The 21,670-nt window shown below is 39.1% G+C and overlaps 1 protein-coding gene across 3 annotated transcripts in view; it reads left to right on the forward strand.

Moving 5' to 3' along the window:
- The first annotated feature begins 1,458 nt into the window (after positions 1-1,458).
- The window catches only part of BRCA2 (BRCA2 DNA repair associated), a 92,875-nt gene continuing 72,663 nt past the window's right edge, over positions 1,459-21,670 (forward strand). For all 3 annotated transcript variants that reach the window (XM_021929368.2, XM_003913740.5, XM_021929370.2), the window contains exons 1-10: positions 1,459-1,640; positions 2,398-2,503; positions 5,346-5,594; positions 11,570-11,678; positions 12,599-12,648; positions 12,740-12,780; positions 12,997-13,111; positions 15,934-15,983; positions 17,721-17,832; positions 19,067-20,182. In XM_021929368.2, the coding sequence (XP_021785060.2) occupies positions 2,437-2,503; positions 5,346-5,594; positions 11,570-11,678; positions 12,599-12,648; positions 12,740-12,780; positions 12,997-13,111; positions 15,934-15,983; positions 17,721-17,832; positions 19,067-20,182 (1,909 nt within the window). In that variant the 5' untranslated portion in view covers positions 1,459-1,640; positions 2,398-2,436. The remainder of the gene's footprint in view (positions 1,641-2,397; positions 2,504-5,345; positions 5,595-11,569; positions 11,679-12,598; positions 12,649-12,739; positions 12,781-12,996; positions 13,112-15,933; positions 15,984-17,720; positions 17,833-19,066; positions 20,183-21,670) is intronic.

Below are 21,670 nucleotides of genomic sequence, written 5' to 3' on the forward strand. Positions count from 1 at the left end.
TCAAACCTGGACCTTACTACCAGGCACATTACTTAACTACTTGATTCAGCATCCTCGTCTGACAAATACTGACCGATTTATAGGATTATTGTAAGATTAAACACGGTATTGCTTGAAAACCCAAAGCAGAATGCCTAACTCATAAAATGTTCGGTAAGTGGTAGCTGTTATTAGTAAGGCTCACAGACGTATTTCTTTGCGAATTAGACTTAGAGCAAAAGCTTTAGAATCTATCTGCATTAGTAAGGCCTCCTGCTACAGCTAAGGATTACTGATTATCAAACTAAAATGGTCCTTAAGGAACCAAGTGGAGCCCATCCTTTTTCTAATCCAAGGTTGCTTCTGTTTACTGCTCAAGCACCTTCTGGAAGCAGCAAAGCCCCCATAGGAGCAACTCTCACTTACTGAATCCATTTGAAGGCTTTGTAGGTCTTACAGCAAACCCTATTCAGCCTTGTATTAGGCATGTTACAGAACCAACGAATTCAGAGATCAAGTCAGGTCTTCCAGTTCAGCCTGCGAGGAAGACAGGTGATCCGAATCCTAAGAATCCAAAAGATGGGCCGGGCGCAGTAGCTCACGCCTGTAATCCCAGCGGTTTGGGAGGCCGAGGCAGGCGGATCACCTGAGGTCGGGAGTTCGAGACCAGCCTGACCAACATGGAGAAACCCAGTCTCTACTAAAAATACAAAATTAGCCGGGCGTGGTGGCGCATGCCTGTAGTCCCAGCTGCTCGGGAGGCTGAGGCAGGAGAATCGCTTGATCCCGACAGGCGGCAGTTGCGGTGAGCCCAGATCGCGCCACTGCACTCCTGCCTGGGCAGCAAGAGCGAAACTCCGTCTCAAAAAAAAAAAAAAAGAATGCAAAAGATACTACCAAGGCCTGCGGAGCGAGGTACCTAACACTTCATGAGCGAGTTAAGATGGGTTTCACAATTTTTCAAGCTTGGAAGTCTTGAACACCTGCTACCCAATAGCAGCACAGCTACAGGAACTAAAATCTGATTTCAAATAACAGCCCCGCCCACTACCACGAAGTGAAGTCATCCGCAACCACACACCGACCACTGTAAGCTTTTGTAAGATTGGCTCGCTTTAGGGAACAGGTCTTGAGAGAACATCTCTTTTAAGGTCAGAACAAAGGTCTTTCAAAGGTCCCAGGTCGTGTGCCGAAGGCGCCCACCCAAACATGACCTAGAGTAAAAAGAAAGGGATGGGGGACTTGGAGTAGGCATAGGGGCGGCCCCTCCAAGCAGGGTGGTCTGGGACTCTTAAGGGTCAGCGAGAAGAGAACACACACTCCAGCTCCCGCTTTGATCGGTCCGATACTAACGGCTGTGATGCCTGACAAGGAATTAACTTTCGCCACACTGAGAAACACCCGCGCGGCCCAGCCAGGCCTGACTTCCGGGTGGTGCGTGTGCTGCGTGCCGCGTCACGGCGTCACGTGGCCAGCGCGGGCTTGTGGCGCGAGCTTCTGAAATCAGGCGGCAGAGGTGGAACTGCTGTGGCTCTGCTGCGCCTCGGGTCTCTTTTGCGGCGGTGGGTCGCCGCCGGGAGAAGCCTGAGCGGACAGATTTGGGACCGGCACGGTTTTTGTCAGTCTACTCCGGCCAAAAAAGAGCTGCACCTCTGGAGCGGGTTAGTGGTGGGGGAGGGGGGGTGGAGACGGGCGCGTCTTCCGCAGTCCCAGTCCAGCGTGGCGGGGGAGCGCCTCACGCCCCGGGTCGCAGCCGCGGCCTCTTGCCCTTTTGTCTCTGCCAACCCCCACTCATGCCTGAGGGAAAGGTCCTTGTCCCGAAGGCAAGTTTTCGCCAAATTCGAGCCCCGTCCCTTCCCTGGGTCTCCGTTTCCCGCCTCCAGCCCGGCCTTTGGGCTCCGCCTTGCACTCAAAGGCTTACCTCCCTCCCAGCTGTCCCAGATATCGCCATCTGAAATTTCTTTAATTGGAAACACGATCACTTTAACGGAATATTGCTGTTTGAGGAAAGTGTTTTACAGCGGCTGGGCACCCTGTATCCGCCTTACTCAAGCCCCCGGTAGTCGCTGTATTCCGAAGACAGGCTGACGGGAATTATCAGGCGGCGTTGTTGTCTAACAGGAGCCCTCTGTCCCCACTAGCTACGCGTCGCTGCTTAGCGTGATTGAAACTAAATCGTATGAAAATCCTCTTCTGTAGTCGCACTAGCCACGTTTCGAGTGCTTCATGTGGCTAGTGGCACCTGTTTGGACAGCACAACTGTAAAATGTCCCCAACCTCACAGTAAGCTGTTATCGTTCCAGGAGCTGGGACTGAATTAGAATTCAGATAAATTTTCCAGCGCTTCTGATTTTTACCTCGGTCACATATTAAGGGATGCATCCCTGTGTAAGTGCATTTTGGTCTTCTGTTTTGCAGACTTATTTACCAGGCGTTGGAGGAATATTGTAGGTAAAAATGTCTATTGGATCCAAAGAGAGGCCAACATTTTTTGAAATTTTTAAGACACGCTGCAACAAAGCAGGTATTGAAAATTTTTATATAACTTTATAAATTACACCAAGAAATTGTTTTCTAAAAAATGCTTGCTAAAAACCCAATACGTCACAGTTTTACTTAGAACCATAAACTGTTCCTTATGTATGCATAAATCCAGTTAACAACATAATCATCGTTTGCAGGTCAACCAGATGATAAATATAGAGCCTCTAGTGGATAAAGAGGAAACTGGCCCCTTGACTAGCAGTAGGAAGAATTACCAATAAATCAGAAGCATTAATGTTACTTTATGGCAGAAGTTATCTAAGTTTTTGGTTTCAGTACTCTTTATACTCTTAAAAATGATCTAGGACCCCCGGAGTCCTTTTGTTTATGTAGCTTACCATATTAGAAATTTAAAACTAAGAATTTAGGGCCGGGCACGGTGGCTCAGGCCTGTAATCCCAGCACTTTTGGAGGCCGAGGTGGGCGGATCACTTGAGGCCAGGAGTTCAAGACCAGCCTGGCCAATATGGTGAAATCCTGTCTCTACTAAAAATACAAAAAATTTGCTGGGCGTGGTGGCTCGTGCCTATAATCCCAGCTACTCAGGAGGCAGAGGCAGGAGAATCGCTTGAACCCCTGAGGCGGAGGTTGCAGTGAGCCAAGATCTGGTCACTGCACTCCAGCCTGGCCACATAGTGTGACTCTGTTTAAAAAAAAAAAAAAAACTAAGAACTGAAAGTTATTAATTTACTTGAAAATAATGAAAGCTAACCCATTGCATATTATCACAATATTCTTAGGAAAAATAACTTTTTGAAAACAAGTGAGTGGAATAATTTTTACGTTTTTGCAGTTCTCTTTAATGTCTGGCTAAATAGAGATAGCTGGATTCACTTATCTGAGTCAAATCTGTTATTTTGGAAGAAGTATATGAAAAAAATTAACCTCACACAGCTAGACAGTTGAAAAAAAGGAATATTTTAATAGTCTTCAGTTCCTTGGTATTTTTCCTTGTACTTTGCATAGATTTTTCAAAGATCTAATAGATATAGCATAGGTCTTTCCATGGTGCAACATCGTGCAGTGATTATTTGGAAGATAGTGGCATTCTGAATTATACAAAGTTTCCAAATATTAATACATTGCATTAAACAGTATTTTAAAAATGACATTCATTAACATCACCGTGGATCTCAGAACAGTCTTTTAAGATTGGGTAGAAATGAGCCACTGGAAATTCTAATTTTCATTTGAAACTCTGATTTCCTTGCAGCAACAAGCTCACTTCATTGATTTGTGAGAAAATGTCTAACAAATTATTTAAGTTGAAATAACTTACTTTGTCAGCCGTTCTTTCAAGTAAAAATGACTTTTCATTGAAAAAATTGCTTGTTCAGATCACAGCTCAATACATGAGTGCTTTTCTAGACACTATTGTACTTTAACATGCAGAAATGCTTTATGTATGCTTCCTATTTTGTCAGATTATTAAAAGAAGTGCTAAAGCATTGAGCTTTAAAATTAATTTTTACTGCTTCATTAGGACATTCTTATGTTAAACTGGCATCATTATTATTTTTTTTTTTTTTGAAACGGAGTCTCACTCTGTCGCCCAGGCTGGAGTGCAGTGGCAGGATCTCAGCTCACTGCAAGCTCCGCCTCCTGGGCTTACGCCATTCTCCTGCCTCAGCCTCCCGAGCAGCTGGGACTACAGGCGCCCGCCACCTCGCCCGGCTAGTTTTTTGTATTTTTTCAGTAGAGACGGGATTTCACCGTGTCAGCCAGGATGGTCTCGATCTCCTGACCTCGTGATCCGCCCGTCTCGGCCTCCCAAAGTGCTGGGATTACAGGCTTGAGCCACCGCGCCCAGCCCATTATTATTTTTTTTAATAAGGACACACAGTGGTAAGGAATATAATGACTACTAGTGTTAGTTTGGTGCCACGGCTGTAACTCATGCAAATATGCCAGCAGTTTTATATAGCATCATCTTTGCACTGTTGATACAAATGTCAACATCATGAAAAGGGGAAATGATTCCATAGTGTTATTATGAAAGTAGTTTGGAACTGTAATGGTAGAGGGTGGATAGCTCATAATACAAATTTGTCATTTCCCTTTAAGAGAGAATTCCCATGTTATGTGAGAGTCCACATGTGCCTCATACCCGTAGATTTGCCACATCTTGTGTACTCTTCAGAATTATTTGAATTTTATCTGTGGAATGTATTCTTTTTTTTTTTTTCTTTTTTGAGACGGAGTGTTGCTCTGTTGCCCAGGCTGGAGTGCAGTGACGTGATCTCGGCTCAGTGCAAGCTCCGCCTCCCGGGTTCACGCCATTCTCCTGCCTCAGCCTCCCTAGTGGCTGGGACTACAGGCGCCTGCCACCACACCCGGCTAATTTTTTGTATTTTTAGTAAAGACGGAGTTTCAATGTGTTAGCAAGGTTGGTCTCGATCTTCTGACCTTGTGATCCGCCCACCTTGGCCTCCCAAAGTGTTGGAATTACAGGTGTGAGCCACCGCACCTGGCCGAATTTTATCTGTGGCATGTATTCTTAATGTGAATAGTTTTTAATTCCGAACCGTGAATAATAAGAAAATAAATAAAATTTAATTAAATGAAAATAAAAACTAATATATAAGCTTTTAATAATATAGTTAAATGCCATCTTGTCACTTTTGTGAACTCTTGTTACACCTTTCTATAGATTCGCAAGAGAATGGATTAATGATCTTGTTTAATTAATATGCCTTAACGAAAGTAATCCATAGTCAAGATCTTAAGCATTTTTTTCCTTATTACGATCTTTAACTGTTCTGGGTCATAAATTTGTCTGTCACTGGTTAAAACTAAGGTGGGATTTTTTTTTCTTTTAATAGATTTAGGACCAGTAAGTCTTAATTGGTTTGAAGAACTTTCTTCAGAAGCTGCGCCCTATAATTCTGAACCTGCAGAAGACTCTGAACATAAAAACAACAATTATGAACCAAACCTATTTAAAACTCCACAAAGGAAACCCTCTTATAATCAGCTGGCTTCAACTCCAATAATATTCAAAGAGCGAGGGCTGACTCTGCCACCGTACCAATCTCCTGTAAAAGAATTAGATACATTCAGATTAGACTTAGGTAAGTAATGCGATATGGTAGACTGGGGAGAACTATAGGAATTCAGGCAAACCTGTGTTAAAATCTTAGCTCATTGATTAGTTGTATCATGCTGGGCAAATCAATCTCTGGCCTCACTTTCCTCACTCGAAAAATGGAGACGATGACAATAATGTCTCATAGCTTTGGATTAAATTAAATAATGTAGGTACATAGTAAATGTTCTTTTTCATCCCTCCTTTGATAAGTTTGCTAACTGAGATTTGCTGAATTATGTCTTTCTTCTGTCAAAAACACCTAGGACTTGTTTTGCTGTTAATTAAACTATATTTCTTCAGGCTGTCGGAGAGGACAGAGATTATTTTACCAATATACTGTAAGTATCATGATTTGAGAGGAGTTTCCCTGGCGTAGGTGCTGCATGCTTCTAAGCAATTATGTGATAAGATTATACATTCAGTCATTCAAATAATTATTACCTACTTGACATAAGTAATGAGCTTTCCCTTTTCTTCAGAGTATTAATCTGTAGTAAGGGGAACAAAGAGTACACAGATAAAGTATAGTGTAAGGTTGAATGTAGTATGTGCCAAGAGAAAAATATAAAAAAATATAATGATAGTTGAGAAGAAAAAGCAAATAGTATTGGGCAGAGTTAGGCAATTATTCCTTTGAGCTGAACCTTGAAGGATAGGTGAGATTAAGAAATTTGAAGATGTGGTAGAGTGATAATGTTCTAGGCAGAGGGAACAACATGAGGAAGAATATGTAGTTTGTTCAGGAAATAGCAAGTAATTCAGGTTGACTTTGGTTGTTTTGTGTCTGAAAGGGACCAATAAACAAGGCAAAAAGGCAGACTAAAGACAGGCATTGAATGCCAAGCTAAAGAAATTGAATTTATTTGGTTGGTTGTTGAGCAGAGAAATCACATGCAAATTTGATCATGCTACTTATTGTGTCAAACCTTTGATCACCTCCCTTTGTCCTTATAGCAAAATCTAAACTTGATATGACTTTCAAGTTCCTTTGTGATCAGGCCCCTGATTTACACTCTTGGCTCAGCTTGCCGTATTCATCCCCTCACCTATCTTCATTTACCATTCATTCCTACTGAATTTCTTTTCATTTTCAAAACCACCATGCTCTCTGGCTCTTTATACATACTGTTACCTCTACCCACAACTTACCTTCTTCTTCCCTATTTTTTTGTCTAGCTAATTTGCGTGCTCATCTTTCCGATTTTGGCTTATTTCTGCTTCTGAGAAATACTTCCTGTCTGCTCTCATTGAGCTTCTAGTGAAGGAGACATACATAAGCAATGCTTTGAAAGAAATTCATGGCAATAGGGAGTGCATATACAAAGAGAATATAGGTAATGGGCAAATATTTTCATGTATGTTATTGGATACCAAGTATACATAGGATTCAGTAAACATTTGCAGAGTACTGGTATTATTTGCTTTAGAAAGCCTAATGATCAAACAGCAGTCTTTGGAGATAACATTTTTCAAAATGTCATGCCTGTGCCATTAGAATCTTCTAGAGTGCTCGTTGAAAGGGCAGATTCCAGGCCCCACTCTGAATCTCTTGATTTATGATTTCTGGAAATGATGCCTATGAGTCTACATTTTAAACTACCTGAATGATCCCTATAGAAAAGAAAGGCTGGAGGTAGGCAGATCAGTTAGGGGATGTGTAATGGTCTAGGTGATAGAGACAAGTGTCTGAATTACAGTAATAACAGTGAACGTAGATGTGGGAGATAAAACTATAGGACTCGGCCGGGCGCGGTGGCTCACGCCTGTAATCCCAGCACTTTGGGAGGCCGAGGCGGGCAGATCACGAGGTCAGGAGATCAAGACCATCCTGGCTAACAGGATGAAACCCTGACTCTACTAAAAATACAAAAAATTAGCCAGGTGTGGTGGTGGGCGCCTGTAGTCCCAGCTACTCGGGAGGCTGAGGCAGGAGAATGACGTGAACCCAGGAGGCGGAGCTTGCAGTGAGCCGAGATCACGCCACTGCACTCCAGCCTGGGTGACAGAGCGAGACTCCATCTCAAAAAAACAAAAAACAAAAAACTGTAGGACTCGACAGTAGTCTAGATATGGAGGATTCAAAAAAAGGAACAAATGACAGGGCAAAGCATAGTTAGAACACAGTAGTAACAGTCATAGAAATGGATAAGGGAGTCATCCATTCAGCAAATACTTATTGCTTACTTGTGCCTGGCAACCTGCTCGGCATTAAGGATACAAATGTGAATAAGATGTCCTTTGACCTCTAAGTACTCAGTCTTGTAAGCACATCTTGGTTGCCTCCATAACAATAAATATACTAGTGTGATATAAGAGCATGTACTAAGTGCATGAAAAGTGAACAGCCGTCTCTCTAGTTGGTCAGAAAAAGCTCCATGAAGCAGTTTTTGCTGAATCTTGAAAGATATACCTAAGGTCAGATGGCTAAGTTTTTAATTATAACCTGCTAGAATTGATCTATAACCAAGGAAGGATAGTAAGGAATTAATAAGGCCACTCTCAACTCCCTGCAAAGGAGTTAACTTTTTGAAGTCTATAATACATAAATCTGCTGACTAGTCTCTTGAGACCTTTTGCTTTTAAATTTACTTGAGATTCAGTATTGAAAAGTAAGAGTAATAGACTTAAACTGTGCTTTTCAACCGGCTTTGTTCAGTTCTGACATGTAATATATTATTTTTTTTTAAATTATTGCTGAAGTTCTATGAGGAATTGTGCTGTTTCTGCCTCTCAGCAGTCCTTCGTTTTGCATTAAATCATACGCATTTCTCTTACCATTCTTCAGCTTATTAATGAGATCTTCAGGTTATTTGTGAAATGTTTATTTGGTAATTAACTTTTTTTCACCTAGTTCATTTTTTTAACTTTTTTTTTTTTTAATAGCAAGGTTTCTTTTCATTGTTGAACTAAAATGGATGTGTTATTATTAACTGAACTCCTTAGTTTACATTAGAGTTCACCCTTTGTATGGTTCTACGGATTTTGACAAACGTATAATGTCATATATCTACCATTATGGCATTATACCGAATAGTTTTGCTGCCCTAAAAATCTCTTGAGTTCCACTTGCTCACCCATCCTTCCTCCTGAGCCCCTGGCAGCCACTGATCTTTTTACTGTCTGTGTAGTTTTGCCTTTTCCAGAATGTCATGTAGTTGCAATCATACAGAATATAGCATTTTCAGACTGGCTTCTTTCACTTAGGAATATGCTGAGACCGGCTCCATTGTAGAGACCCTAACTCAGCGGTGCTAGAGGAATTAAAGACACACACACAGAAATAGAGCAGTGTGGAGTGGGAAATCAGGGGTCTCAGCAGCCTTCAGAGCTGAGAGCCTGAACACAGATTTACCTACACATTTATTGACAGCAAGCTAGTGATAAGCATTGTTTCTATAGATTATAGATTAACTAAAAGTATTCCTTGGGGGAAATAAAGGGATGGGCCGAAGTAAAGGGATGGGTCTGGCTAGTTATCTGCAGCAGGAGCATGTCCTTAAGGCACAGATCTTTCATGCTATTGTCTGTGGTTTAAGAATGCCTTTAGCAGTTTTCCGCCCTGGGCGGGCCAGGTGTTCCTTGCCCTCATTCCAGTAAATGCACAACCTTCCAGCGTAGGTGTCATGGCCATCAGGAACATGTCACAGTGCTGCAGAGATTTTGTTTATGGCCAGTTTTGGGGCCAGTTTATGGCCAGATTTGGGGGCCTGTTCCCAACAGCAATATGTGTTTAAGTTCTTCCATGTCTTTTTATGATTTCATGCTGAATAATACTCCATCATATTGATGTACCACAGCTTGTTTATCCATTCATCTATTGAAGGACATCTTGGCTGCTTCCAAATTTTGGCAATTATGAATAATGCTGGTATAAACATTCACAAACAGGTTTTTGTGTGAACATATTTTCACCTCATTTTGGTTCACACCAAAGAGCACGATTGTGGGATCATATAGTAAGAGTATGTTTAGTTTTATGAGAAACTACAAGCTGTCTTCCAAAGTAGCTGTTCCATTTTGTATTCCCACCAGCAGTGAATGAGAGTTCTTGTTGCTCACATCCTCACCAACATTTGGTGTGTCAGTGTTTTGAATTCTAGCCATTCTAATAAGTGTGTAGTGGTATCTCATTGTTTTTTTATTTTTTAAAATCAATTTCCTTTCAAGAATTAGCTACTTTTTAGTATCTTTAATTAAAAATCTCATTAGAGAAGGACGTGGGATATTTTGTTGAAGTGGGGTTTTTAAATTATACATTTGCTTTATTAATGATTATGTCTAGTCCATGTTAACTTGAAAAATGAGAATATAATGAGACATTTATGCTGCTACAAATAGTTTTATATTTGGTCTTCGTGTTATTTTAGTAACATTGATAGAGCTTATTTTTCTCAAAAGCTAAGTTAGAGATTATAGGACCAACCAAAGCAACTATTTTCTAAGAGTAATAATAAGTGCCTCAGGTGCCAAATTTGCAGTTACCTTCAACTATTGGAAGCGTATGAGTACTTAATGCCCTGGAGAGTCAAATATAATGTACTTTAATACAGAAAATAGAAATATTGAAAAACTGTAAATTGGATTTCACCTATAGCTTTAGAAACTCTGAACATTATTTTCTTAGAAAATAGATGTGTTCAATAAGAATAGAAATTATTACTGTCTGCAACTCACTTTGTCTAATTATATCCAATTTATTCTTCCAGTCAATATTTCAGGAGTAACTAACATATCAGACATTTTTTAGTTGCTAGGGATACAGTGATAAATGACAAAATCTCTGCCTCAGATTGCTCACAGCCTGATGGGGGGAAAAGAACAGTGTATGATAAACTCTTCAGGGAACACGTAGGAGGGGCAAACACATAATCTTACCTTAGGGATCACTAAAGCTTTCTGGAGGAGGTAGTTTCTAAATGGAAGCCTGAAAGAGTTGTTCCAGGTCAAGAGAAACAAAGAAGGGGAAACAGCTTGTACAAAGTCCTAGAGATTAAAGAAAGCATTCTTTCAGGATATGCACATGGTTGGGTATGGATAAAAAGACTGTAAAAGAATGGCATCATGAAAATTAAGTAAATTGTCATATAAACATATGTATTTCTTATGTACCTACAAAAATTAAAAATGAAGAAAATAAGTAAATTGTGAAAGGCCTTGATACTATGGAGTTTAACTTGATCTTGAAAAGTAAGATCTTGAAAGGTTTTTTAGCAGAAATGATATGGTCAGATCTGGTACATTGGTAGGCTTTCAGTAAATGTCTTTTCCCTTATTCCTTTTTTCTCTTTCTTTCTTTTTTTGTTTAAAGAGATGAGATGTTGCTTTCTTCCCAGGCTGGAATACAGTGGCATGAACCATAGCTCAAGCTCCTGGGTTCAGTGTTCAACTCCTACTTCAAGCAATCCTCCCACCTCAGTCTCTGAAAGCCCTGGGAAGATGATGATGATGATGATGATGATTATTATTATTATTATTTTGAGACAGAGTCTTCCTCTGTCATCCAGGCTGGAGTGCAGTGGCGCTATCTCGGCTCACTGCAAGCTCCACCTCCCGGGTTCATGCCATTCTCCTGCCTCAGCCTCCCAAGTAGCTGGGACTACAGGTGCCCACCACCACGCCTGGCTAATTTTTTTGTATTTTTAGTGAAGACGGGGTTTCACCGTGTTAGCCCAGATGGTCTCGATCTCCTGACCTCATGATCCACCTGTCTCAGCCTCCCAAAGTGCTGGGATTACAGGCGTGAGCCACTGCGCCTGGCCAGCCCTGGGGTTATAAACCACTGTGCTTGGGACATTCTTTTTGGGAGTTAATCAGCAAACGGAAAAACCTCTTCTGACAACTCCCTACACATTCTTCTTCCCAGTATAGATAAGACTTTTTGTTTTTAAACACTTCCAAAGAATGAAAATTTATAATCCAGAGTATATACATTCTCACTGAATTATTGTGCTGTTTCAGGAAGGAATGTTCCCAGTAGTAGACATAAAAGTCTTCGCACAGTGAAAGCTGAAATGCATCAAGCAGATGATGTGACCGGTCCACTTCTAAATTCCTGTCTTAGTGAAAGGTATGATGAAGCGATTATATTAAAATATTTAAATGTAACATTTCCCTACATATATTTGTTTTATGAAGATGAATCTGATTTTTATGCTAATATTTTGGCTAAGAGCCTGGTGGAAGATCTTATATTTTAAAATAATCTTTTAGGTTGAGTCTTTTAATAGAATAATTTTTACGTTAGAAACATGCAAGTTGTTGTTCTTGTGATGTTGAGTTGGCTGGTTTTCTGTATATTCTGTGATTTTTTTAAGTAACATAACAGTTGTGAAAAGCAGTAAGTCCGTCCTTGAATTATCAATTTAAAATAAATTGTGTACTTTTCATCTTTGGAGAGAATATGATTTACTTTACAATTTTTTTTTTTTTTTTTTTTTTTTTTTTGAGACAGAGTCTGTCTCTGTCACCCAGGCTGGAGTACAGTGGTGCAATCTCTGCTCACTGCAAGCTCTGCCTCCCGAGTTCACGTCATTCTCCTGCCTCAGCCTCCCAAGTAGCTGGGACCACAGGCGCCTGCCACCACACCTGGCTAATTTTTTGTGTTTTTAGTAGAGATGGGGTTTCACCATGTTAGCCCGGATGGTCTCAATCTCCTGACCTCGTGATCCACCCACCTTGGCCTCTGAAAGTACTGGGATTACAGGCGTGAGCCACTGTGCCCGGCCTACTTTACCAAAGTTTTGAGTTTAAAATATACAGTTTCCAGCAGCTGAAATTTGTGAGTATATGTATGTTGGCATTTTAAACATCACTTGGTGATTACTTAATGCTTCATGAGAGATTTACTTTTTAAAAAGTAATATAAAATATCTAAAAGTACTATTCCAACAATTTATATGAATGAGAATCTTCTTTTAAAAATAAGATAAACTAGTTTTTGCCAGTTTTTTTAAAATAACCTAAGGAATTTGCTGTGTTTTATTTTAGTCCTGTTGTTCTACAGTGTACGCATGTAACACCACAAAGAAATAAGTCAGGTATGATTAAAAACAATGCTTTTTACTCTTAGAATACTAAGAAATGTTAATAAAATTAAAACTTAACAATTTTCCCCTTTTTTACCCCCAGTGGTATGTGGGAGTTTGTTTCATACACCAAAGTTTGTGAAGGTAAATATTCTACCTGGTTTATTTTTATGACTTAGTAATTGAGAATTTGACAATAGCGTTATACCTTTCCCCTGAGATTTACAAATCTGTACCTAGCATTCTTCCTCATATAGGCATTCAGTAAACGGTAAGTGAAATAAAAAGTGAATGAAAAAATAATATCCTTAATGATCAGGGCATTTCTGTAAAAAAATAAACTCTTTTATTTCCTCCCAGGGTCGTCAGACTCCAAAACATATTTCTGAAAGTCTGGGAGCTGAGGTGGATCCTGATATGTCTTGGTCAAGTTCTTTAGCTACACCACCCACCCTTAGTTCTACTGTGCTCATAGGTAATAATAGCAAATGTATATTTACAAGAAAGAGCAGAGGAGGTTGATAATTGTCATCTCTAATACTTCTGTTAAAAAGAAAATATGAAAAGAAAATATTAGATAATGTCTTTGATAATTGTGTTAGTAGTTGACAATAATTTTATTCTATTAAGTGTAGATTGGGATAAATACAAATACATTAAGTGGTAGTCTGTCCACCGGGGTCAAGCATTATGTTTTAGTACGATGTGATTAATGTAGAATAGCTTACAAATATTCCTTTACTGGCCCATACAAGCATTTAAGAGGCAGTATTTGGTGTGACTGATTTTTTTTTTTTTTTTACAGATGATTGTGGTAATTAGGGCATTAAAGCAGCATTAAATAAGCTTTTGTTTTCTCTACTTAAATGTGTTCTAAAGTCTGTATTGCCAGTAGTACTGAGTTGAGGTCTTAAATTCCACAAGTGTAAATTACACAACTATGTGATAAACTGCAATATTTAATTTATCCATTCATTAAACTGTAAACTATTTGCAGTCTCACCATAGTGTCTGTTACTAGGATCTAGAAATATTTCCTATTGTAGGCTGGTTGCAGTGACTCACGCCTGTGATACCAACACTTTGGGAGGCTGAGAAGGGCAGATCACATGAAGCCAGGAGTTTGAGACCAGCCTGTACAACGTGGTGAAACCCTGTCTCTATTAAAAATACAAAAATTAGCCAGGCGTGGTAGAACACACCCGTAATCCCAGCTACTTGGGGGCTGAGGCAAGAGAATTGCTTGAACCCGGGAGGCAGAGGTTGCGGTGAGCTGAGATTGTGCCACTGCACTCCAGCCTGGGTGACAGGGAGGCTGAGACAGGAGGATCACGAGGTCAGGAGATCGAGACCATCCTGGCTAACATGGTGAAACCCCATCTCTACTAAAAATAGAAAAAATTAGCTGGGCGTGGTAGCAGACACCTGTAGTCCCAGCTACCGAGGAGGCTGAGGCAGGAGGATGGTGTGAACCCAGGAGGCGAATCTTGTAGTGATCTGAGATCACGCCATTGCACTCCAGCCTGTGCGACAGTGCAAGACTCCATCTCAAAAAAAAAACAAACAAACTTCCTGTTATAAAACTACTTATTGTGCGACAGAGCGAGACTCCGTCTCAAAAAAAAAAAAAATACTTCCTGTTATAAAACTACTTAAAAATCTCAGAGTAGCTGAGATTTGGCTAATCATGACTTAGTATTTGAAAAGTTGTGACTTTTTTTTTTTTTAAATTGAGACAAGGTTCTTCTCTGTTGCCCAGGCTGGAGTGCAGTGGCATAGTCGCAGTTCACTGCAGCCTCAACCTCCCAGGCGCAATTAATCTTTCTACCTCTTAGCCTTCCAAGTATCTGGGACTACAGGTACCATGCCACCAGTGTACTACCAGTCCTGGCTAATTTTTTTTGTATTTTTTGTAAAGGTGGGCCCTGCCATGTTGCCCACACTTGTCTCAAATTCCTGAGCTCAAGCAGCCACCACACCCACCTGTGACCATTCTTTTTTATTTTTATGAGATAATAAACATATAAGTTTAAATAAATATCTGTAAATAAATATGATTATAGTACAAACAAGTATTCGGAAGTTCATCTAAACAAACGCATCACAGTTTATAGGCAAAGGATGAAAGATTGAATAATGGAAAAAAAGTAAGTATTCATTAACATTCTTTTTCTTTTTTTTTTTTTGTTTTGAGGCAGAGTCTCGCTCTGTTGCTCAAGCTGGAGTTCAGTGGTGCCACTCGGATTACAGGCACCCACCACCACACCCAACTAATTTTTGTATTTTTAGTGGAGAGGGAGTTTCACCGGGTTGGCCAGTGTGGTCTCAAACTCCTGACCTCAAGTGATCTGCCCGTCTTAGCCACATTTTTTTTTCTAAGAAGATACTGGGCCAGATCATTGTTTCTCAATTTGCAGATTATGACCTATTAATAGTTGTGAAACTTATTTTGTGAGTCATATCTGCTCTTGTTAAATGTAATGAAAATTCTGAGTACATCACGTAGTTAGGGTTTAGAAAATAAAAAATACAGTATACCTAGTTAAATTTAGACTTCATAATAATTTTGAGACATACTTAACACTAAAAAATTCTTCGTTGTTTATCTGAAATTCAAATTTAATGAGGTGTCTTGTATTTTATCCAGAAGTCCTACACACAGTAAAGTTTGTTTTGTAAAACGTTTTTACTTGACCGTTGTGTGCCCATGTATGTGTGCAGTCATAAAGTGTGTGTGTGTGTGTGTGTGTGTGTATGTATAACTAGGTTGTACTCAAAGCCCGAGCTTAATTTATTCCCAAACCAGTATTATATTTTGTTTATTCTAGCAAAATAACATTCTATTTTGATTCGTCTTTAGCTGGGAGTAAACCCTATTCTGTTGCTTAGATGAAATAATATGGATAAAATCGTTTTGAAAAGACGTGTTTAACATACAGTATGCCTTTAGGCTGTAATATTATCTAAATGAATGCTAAAGTCTCCAAGCTTTAGCTTTTAAGTCATAACCTCACAACATCATCTGATTTTCCAATTCATTGTGGACAGTATTACCATAAAGTAATGATCACTAAGCCATATCTTACCACCTTGTGAGTAGTACGAAGGAAGGAAGTATAGTTTATTCACTGTGTTGACTGACCTTTCTAGTTACTATACTTGAGTACTTGAATCAATTCATTTTGTTTCAAATGTGTCACGTAATCAAATAGTAGATGTGCTTTTTGATGTCTGACAAAAAATGAGTTTTTGCATTCTAGTGATAATATACAATACACATAAATTTTTGTCTTGCAGTCAGAAATGAGGAAGCATCTGAAACTCTATTTCCTCATGATACTACTGCTGTAAGTAAATGTGACAAATTGATTAGACTGTTGAAACTGCTAACAATTTTGGAATGCCTTGTTAAATTATTTATCTTAACATTTTTAATTTCCTAATCTGTAATTTATCTAAGCCTTTGAGAAAGTCTCTAAACCTGATGCTATATGTGATTTTACCTTTCTGTGAAACTCTGCTGTCTCTGTTTAAGTTGCATATATACAATATATACAGTAGTCCCGTCTTATTCATGGGGTATACATTCCAGTATCCCCCAGTGAATGCCTGAAACCTTAGATAGTACCGAACCCTGTACGTATATTAAAAATATGTGTAGTATTTATGTATATATACCTATAATCTTTTTTTCTATAAGCACGTACCCTGTGATAAAGTTTAATTCATAAATTAGGCACAGTAAGAGATTAACAAGAACTAATAATAAAATAGAACAATTATAACAAAATACCGTAATAAAAGTTATGTGAATGTTTTGTCTCTCTGTCTCAAAATACCTTATTGTTCTGTACTCGTGTGGCAGCAGCTTCATCAGCAGATGAATATAAAAATAAAAATTTTTATATTTTTCAGTCCAAACCTATTCTTGAATCTGTGTAACATTCCCTTACTTGCAGTAAATGGCTTGGTATCATTTGTTTCAGGAGATCCCTTGCCGAAGTTTTCGTATAGGCTCTATGCTTTCTGGCATAATGTGTAGCTGTCAATCAAAACAATCTGTTCATGTTTTCTACCCACAAATGTAATACCTTTTTTTTTTTTTTTTGAGATGGAGTCTCGCTCTGCCGCCCAGGCTGGAGTGCAGTGGCCGGATCTCAGCTCGCTGCAAGCTCCGCCTCCCGGGTTTACGCCATTCTCCTGCCTCAGCCTCCCGAGTAGCTGGGACTACAGGCACACGCCACCTCGCCCGGCTAGTTTTTTGTATTTTTTTTTAGTAGAGACGGGGTTTCACCGTGTCAGCCAGGATGGTCTCGATCTCCTGACCTCGTGATCCGCCCGTCTCGGCCTCCCAAAGTGCTGGGATTACAGGCTTGAGCCACCGCGCCCGGCCTGTAATTCCTTTTTTATTTCTATGGTGCACTGTGTGGCCATAACTTTTGCAGTTTGAGCTGTGACAGGAAAACCAGCTCATATGTCTTCCTCCTTTACAATCTCACAGATAGATTTGTTCTTACTATAGATTTTGCAGTACATTTTTTCTTTCCTTAAGTCGAGAACTTTCACTGTTTCAATTAAAGGAAGCACTTTATGGCTTCTTTCTGGCATATTTGAATTGCCAGCATCATTACACTTGTGCTTTGGGGCCATTGTTAAGTAAAATAAGGGTGACTTGAACACAAGCACTGTGGTACCACAATAGCCGATCTGATAACCAAGACTACTAAGTGACTAACAGGTGAGTCCCATATACAGCCTGGATACTATCGCTGGACAAAGGGATGATTCATGTCCCAGGTGGGATGGAGCAAGATGGTGCAAGTTTTTTTTCTCCATTTCCATTTTCCTTTCCTAAGATTTCTACATCGTAATGGTGCAAGATTTCATCACACTACTCAGGATGGCACACAATTTAAAACTTATTAATTGCTTGCTTCTGGAATTTTCCATTAAAAATTTTTGGACCTAGGTTGATTGAAGGTAACTGAAATCACCAAAAGTGAAACCATGGATAAGGGGGGACTACTACTATATTTGCATTGAGAGTTTTTATACTAGTGATTTTTAAACTATACTTTTTGCAGAATGTGAAAAGCTATTTTTCTAACCATGATAAAAGTCTGAAGAAAAATGATAGATGTATCCCTTCTGTGACAGACAGTGAAAACACAAATCAAAGAGAAGCTACAAGTCATAGTAAGTCCTCTGTTTAGTTGAACTACAGTTTTTTGTTGTTGTTTTGGGTTTTTTTTTGAGATGGAGCCTTGTGCTGTCACCCATAATCTCAGTTTACTGCAACCTCTGCCTCCTGTGCTTAGGCGATTCTCCTGCCTCAGCTTCCCAAGTAGCTGGGATTACAAGCATGCACTACCACGCCCGACTACTTTTTGTATTTTTAGTAGAGATGACATTTCACCATGTTGGCCAAGCTGGTCTCAAATGGGCATAAGCCACCGTGCCCAGCTTGAACTACTGTTTTTAATTGGCACCTTTGAAGGATCTCTCCTCTTTTCTTAAAGAGAAAATACATTACTTTTCCTTTCTTGACTACTGAAGTAGTGTTTTATCTTAAAGTATTGAGAGTAGAAACTAACTTGATGTGCCTGTGATCCCAGCTACTCAGGTGGCTGTGGTGGGAGGATCGCTTAAGCCCAGGGGGTCAAGGTTGCAGTGAGCTGTGTTTGTGCCACTGCACTCCCACCTGGGCGACAGAGTGAGACCCTGTCTCAGTGGAAAAAAAGAGAAACTAATTTGATTTCCATGACGGTATTTAAATACCGTATAAGATAGTACTGTTCAATATGTGGTTGTGACACAAAAACAAAGCCTATTGAAAATTTTCAGAGACAGTAAGATATATAATTAACAAAATCTGAGCTTTTTTTTCTAATTAGAAAGTAAATGTGGTTTAGATATACCATAGTTTACCTAATCAGGTCATGGATTATTGCACTTTTCTTAGTATGTGTGTATGTTTGTATAACTGTAGGATTTGATATCTGTTTTTGCCTGTGATATCATGTATGTATGTATATGCATATGTAAAGTCAGATTTACCCTTATACGGCCACAAAATTGATTTGGAACATCTGTTTTGATAGGTCTTAGAATATTTAATTGTATATATGGTAAGATTAGGTGAGTTTTAATTGTGTAGAACTGCTAAAGAAAGATTTTTAGGGATTGTTGTATGAATAAAAGGCTTTAGGTTCATTGGAATCAGGGGAATCAGGCTTTACTAGGAGAACAGGAGAAGGGGTGACTAGCCAAAAAATAAAATGCCAAGTACTCACAATAACCCTTTAAATACTGACATGTAATATTTAGTATATTCTACATATACTTTTTCTATGAGAAAGGTTATGAGAATAATGTAAATTATATGGCTTATAAAATGTTATTTATGTGCTTCTGTTTTATACTTTAATAGGATTTGGAAGAACATTAGGGAATTCATTTAAAGTAAATAGCTGCAAAGACCACATTGGAAAGTCAATGCCAAATGTCCTAGAAGATGAAGTATATGAAACAGTTGTAGATACCTCTGAAGAAGATAGTTTTTCATTATGTTTTTCTAAATGTAGAACAGGAAATCTACAAAAAGTAAGAACTAGCAAGACTAGGAAAAAAATTTTCCATGAAGCAAACGCTGATGAATGTGAAAAATCTAAAAACCAAGTGAAAGAAAAGTACTCATTTGTATCTGAAATGGAATCAAGTGATACTGATCCATTAGATTCAAATGTAGCAAATCAGAAGCCCTTTGAGAGTGGAAGTGACAAAATCTCCAAGGAAGTTGTACCATCTTTGGCCTGCGAATGGTCTCAACTAACCCTTTCAGGTCTAAATGGAACCCAGATGGAGAAAATACCCCTATTGCATATTTCTTCTTGTGACCAAAATAATTCAGAAAAAGACCTATTAAACACAGAGAATGAAAGAAAGAAAGATTTTCTTACTTCAGAGAATTCTTTGCCACATATTTCTAGCCTACCAAAATCAGAGAAGCCATTAAATGAGGAAACAGTGGTAAATAAGAGAGATGAAGAGCAGCATCTTGAATCTCACAAAGACTACATTCTTGCAGTAAAGCAGGCAGTATCTGAAACTTCTCCAATGGCTTCTTCATTTCAGGGTATCAAAAAGTCTATATTCAGAATTAGAGAATCACCTAAAGAGACTTTCAATGCAAGTTTTTCAGGTCATGTGACTGATCCAAACTTTAAAAAAGAAACTGAAGCCTCTGAAAGTGGACTGGAAATACATACTGTTTGCTCACGGAAGGATGACTCCTTATGTCCAAATTCAATTGATAATGGAAGCTGGCCAGCTGCCACCACACAGACTTCTGTAGCTTCGAAGAATGCAGGTTTAATATCTACTTTGAAAAAGAAAACAAATAAGTTTATTTATGCTATACATGATGAAACATCTTATCAAGGAAAAAAAATACCGAAAGACCAAAAATCAGAACTAATGAACTGTTCAGCCCAATTTGAAGCAAATGCTTTTGAAGCACCACTTACATTTGCAAATGCTGATTCAGGTACCTTTCTCTTTTTTTTTTTTTATTGAGTAAATAATACATATAGTTTTATAGATGATGATTCCTTATGTGTTTTTTTGTGCTTTTTAAAATCTTCGTATCTTATATTTAATCTTAGGCATTGTCTGTATGCATTATTGTTTAGGTCTTTAATTACCAGTGTTTAGAATCAGGTCACTCAAACATGGTAGATAAGTTTGCCTAGTATGTATATATCCGTCACTCTTGAGACAGCTTTATTTTAAGTTCTAGGGTACATGTGCAGGACGTGCAGGTTTGTTACATAGGTAAACGTGTGCCATGTTGGTTTGCTGCACCTGTCAACCCTTCACCTAAGTATTAAGCCCAACATGTATTAACTATTTTTCCTGATGCTCTCCCTCCCCCAACACACCCCACCTCCAGACAGACCGTAGTGTGTGTTGTTCCCCTCCCTGTGTCCGTGTGTTCTCATTGTTCAGCTCCCACTTATGAGTGAGAACATGTGATGTTTGGTTTTCTGTTCCTGCATTAGTTTGCTTAGGATAATGGCTTCCAACTCCATCCATGTCCCTGCAAAGGACATGATCTTGTTCCTTTTATGGCTGCATGGTATTCCATGGTGTATAGTTTCACGTTTTCTTTATCTAGTCTGTCACTGATGGGCATTTGGGTTGATTCCATGTCTGTGCTATTGTGAATAGTGCTGCAGCGAACATACATGTGAATGTATCTTTATAATAGAATGATTTTTATTCCTTTGGGTATATACCCAGTAATGAGATTGCTGAGTTAGATGGTATTTCTGGTTCTGAGTCTTTGAGGAATTGCCACACTGTCTTCCACAATGGTTGAACTAATTTACATTCCAGCCAACAACTTGAGAAAGTTTTTGATTCATAAACATTCAGAGCTTGGCTAGCTAATTCCTGCTTTAATTTAAAAAGTATTTATTATACACAAATTGGACAACTCTATAAATATGTGTTGGTATTTACTATGTATTTTTCTCTAAAGCATGTTAAAAAAATTAGGCTAGATATAGTGGCTAATGCCTGTAATCTTAGCACTTTGGAAGGCTAAGGCAGGAGGATCACTTGTGGTCAGGAGTTTAAGAACACCCTAGGCAACTTAGCAAGACCCCATCTCTACAAAATATTTAAAATACCCAGGCATGGTGGCATGCTTCTGATGTTGTAGCTACTCAGGATGCTCAGACGGGAGCATCACTTGAGCCCAAGTGACTGAGGCTGCAGTGAACCAAAATTGTACCAGTGCACTCCAGCCTGGGCCACAAAATGAGACCTTGTCCCTAAAAAAAAAAAAAAAAAGTAGTACTAGCTAAATTTAATGTAGGCTGGTTCTAAAATAATGATTTGTTGCTGTTGTTGTTACATAATTTTCTTAAATATTTTGAAGATTGCATACTGTTATTGCTCTATTTCAGCATCTCTACGGTGTAACTCTGTCCTCTGTTGTTACAACTGTTCACTTAGCAACTAAACTGTA

Source organism: Papio anubis, chromosome 15 (assembly GCF_008728515.1).
Source record: "Papio anubis isolate 15944 chromosome 15, Panubis1.0, whole genome shotgun sequence".
Lineage (NCBI taxonomy): Eukaryota > Metazoa > Chordata > Mammalia > Primates > Cercopithecidae > Papio > Papio anubis.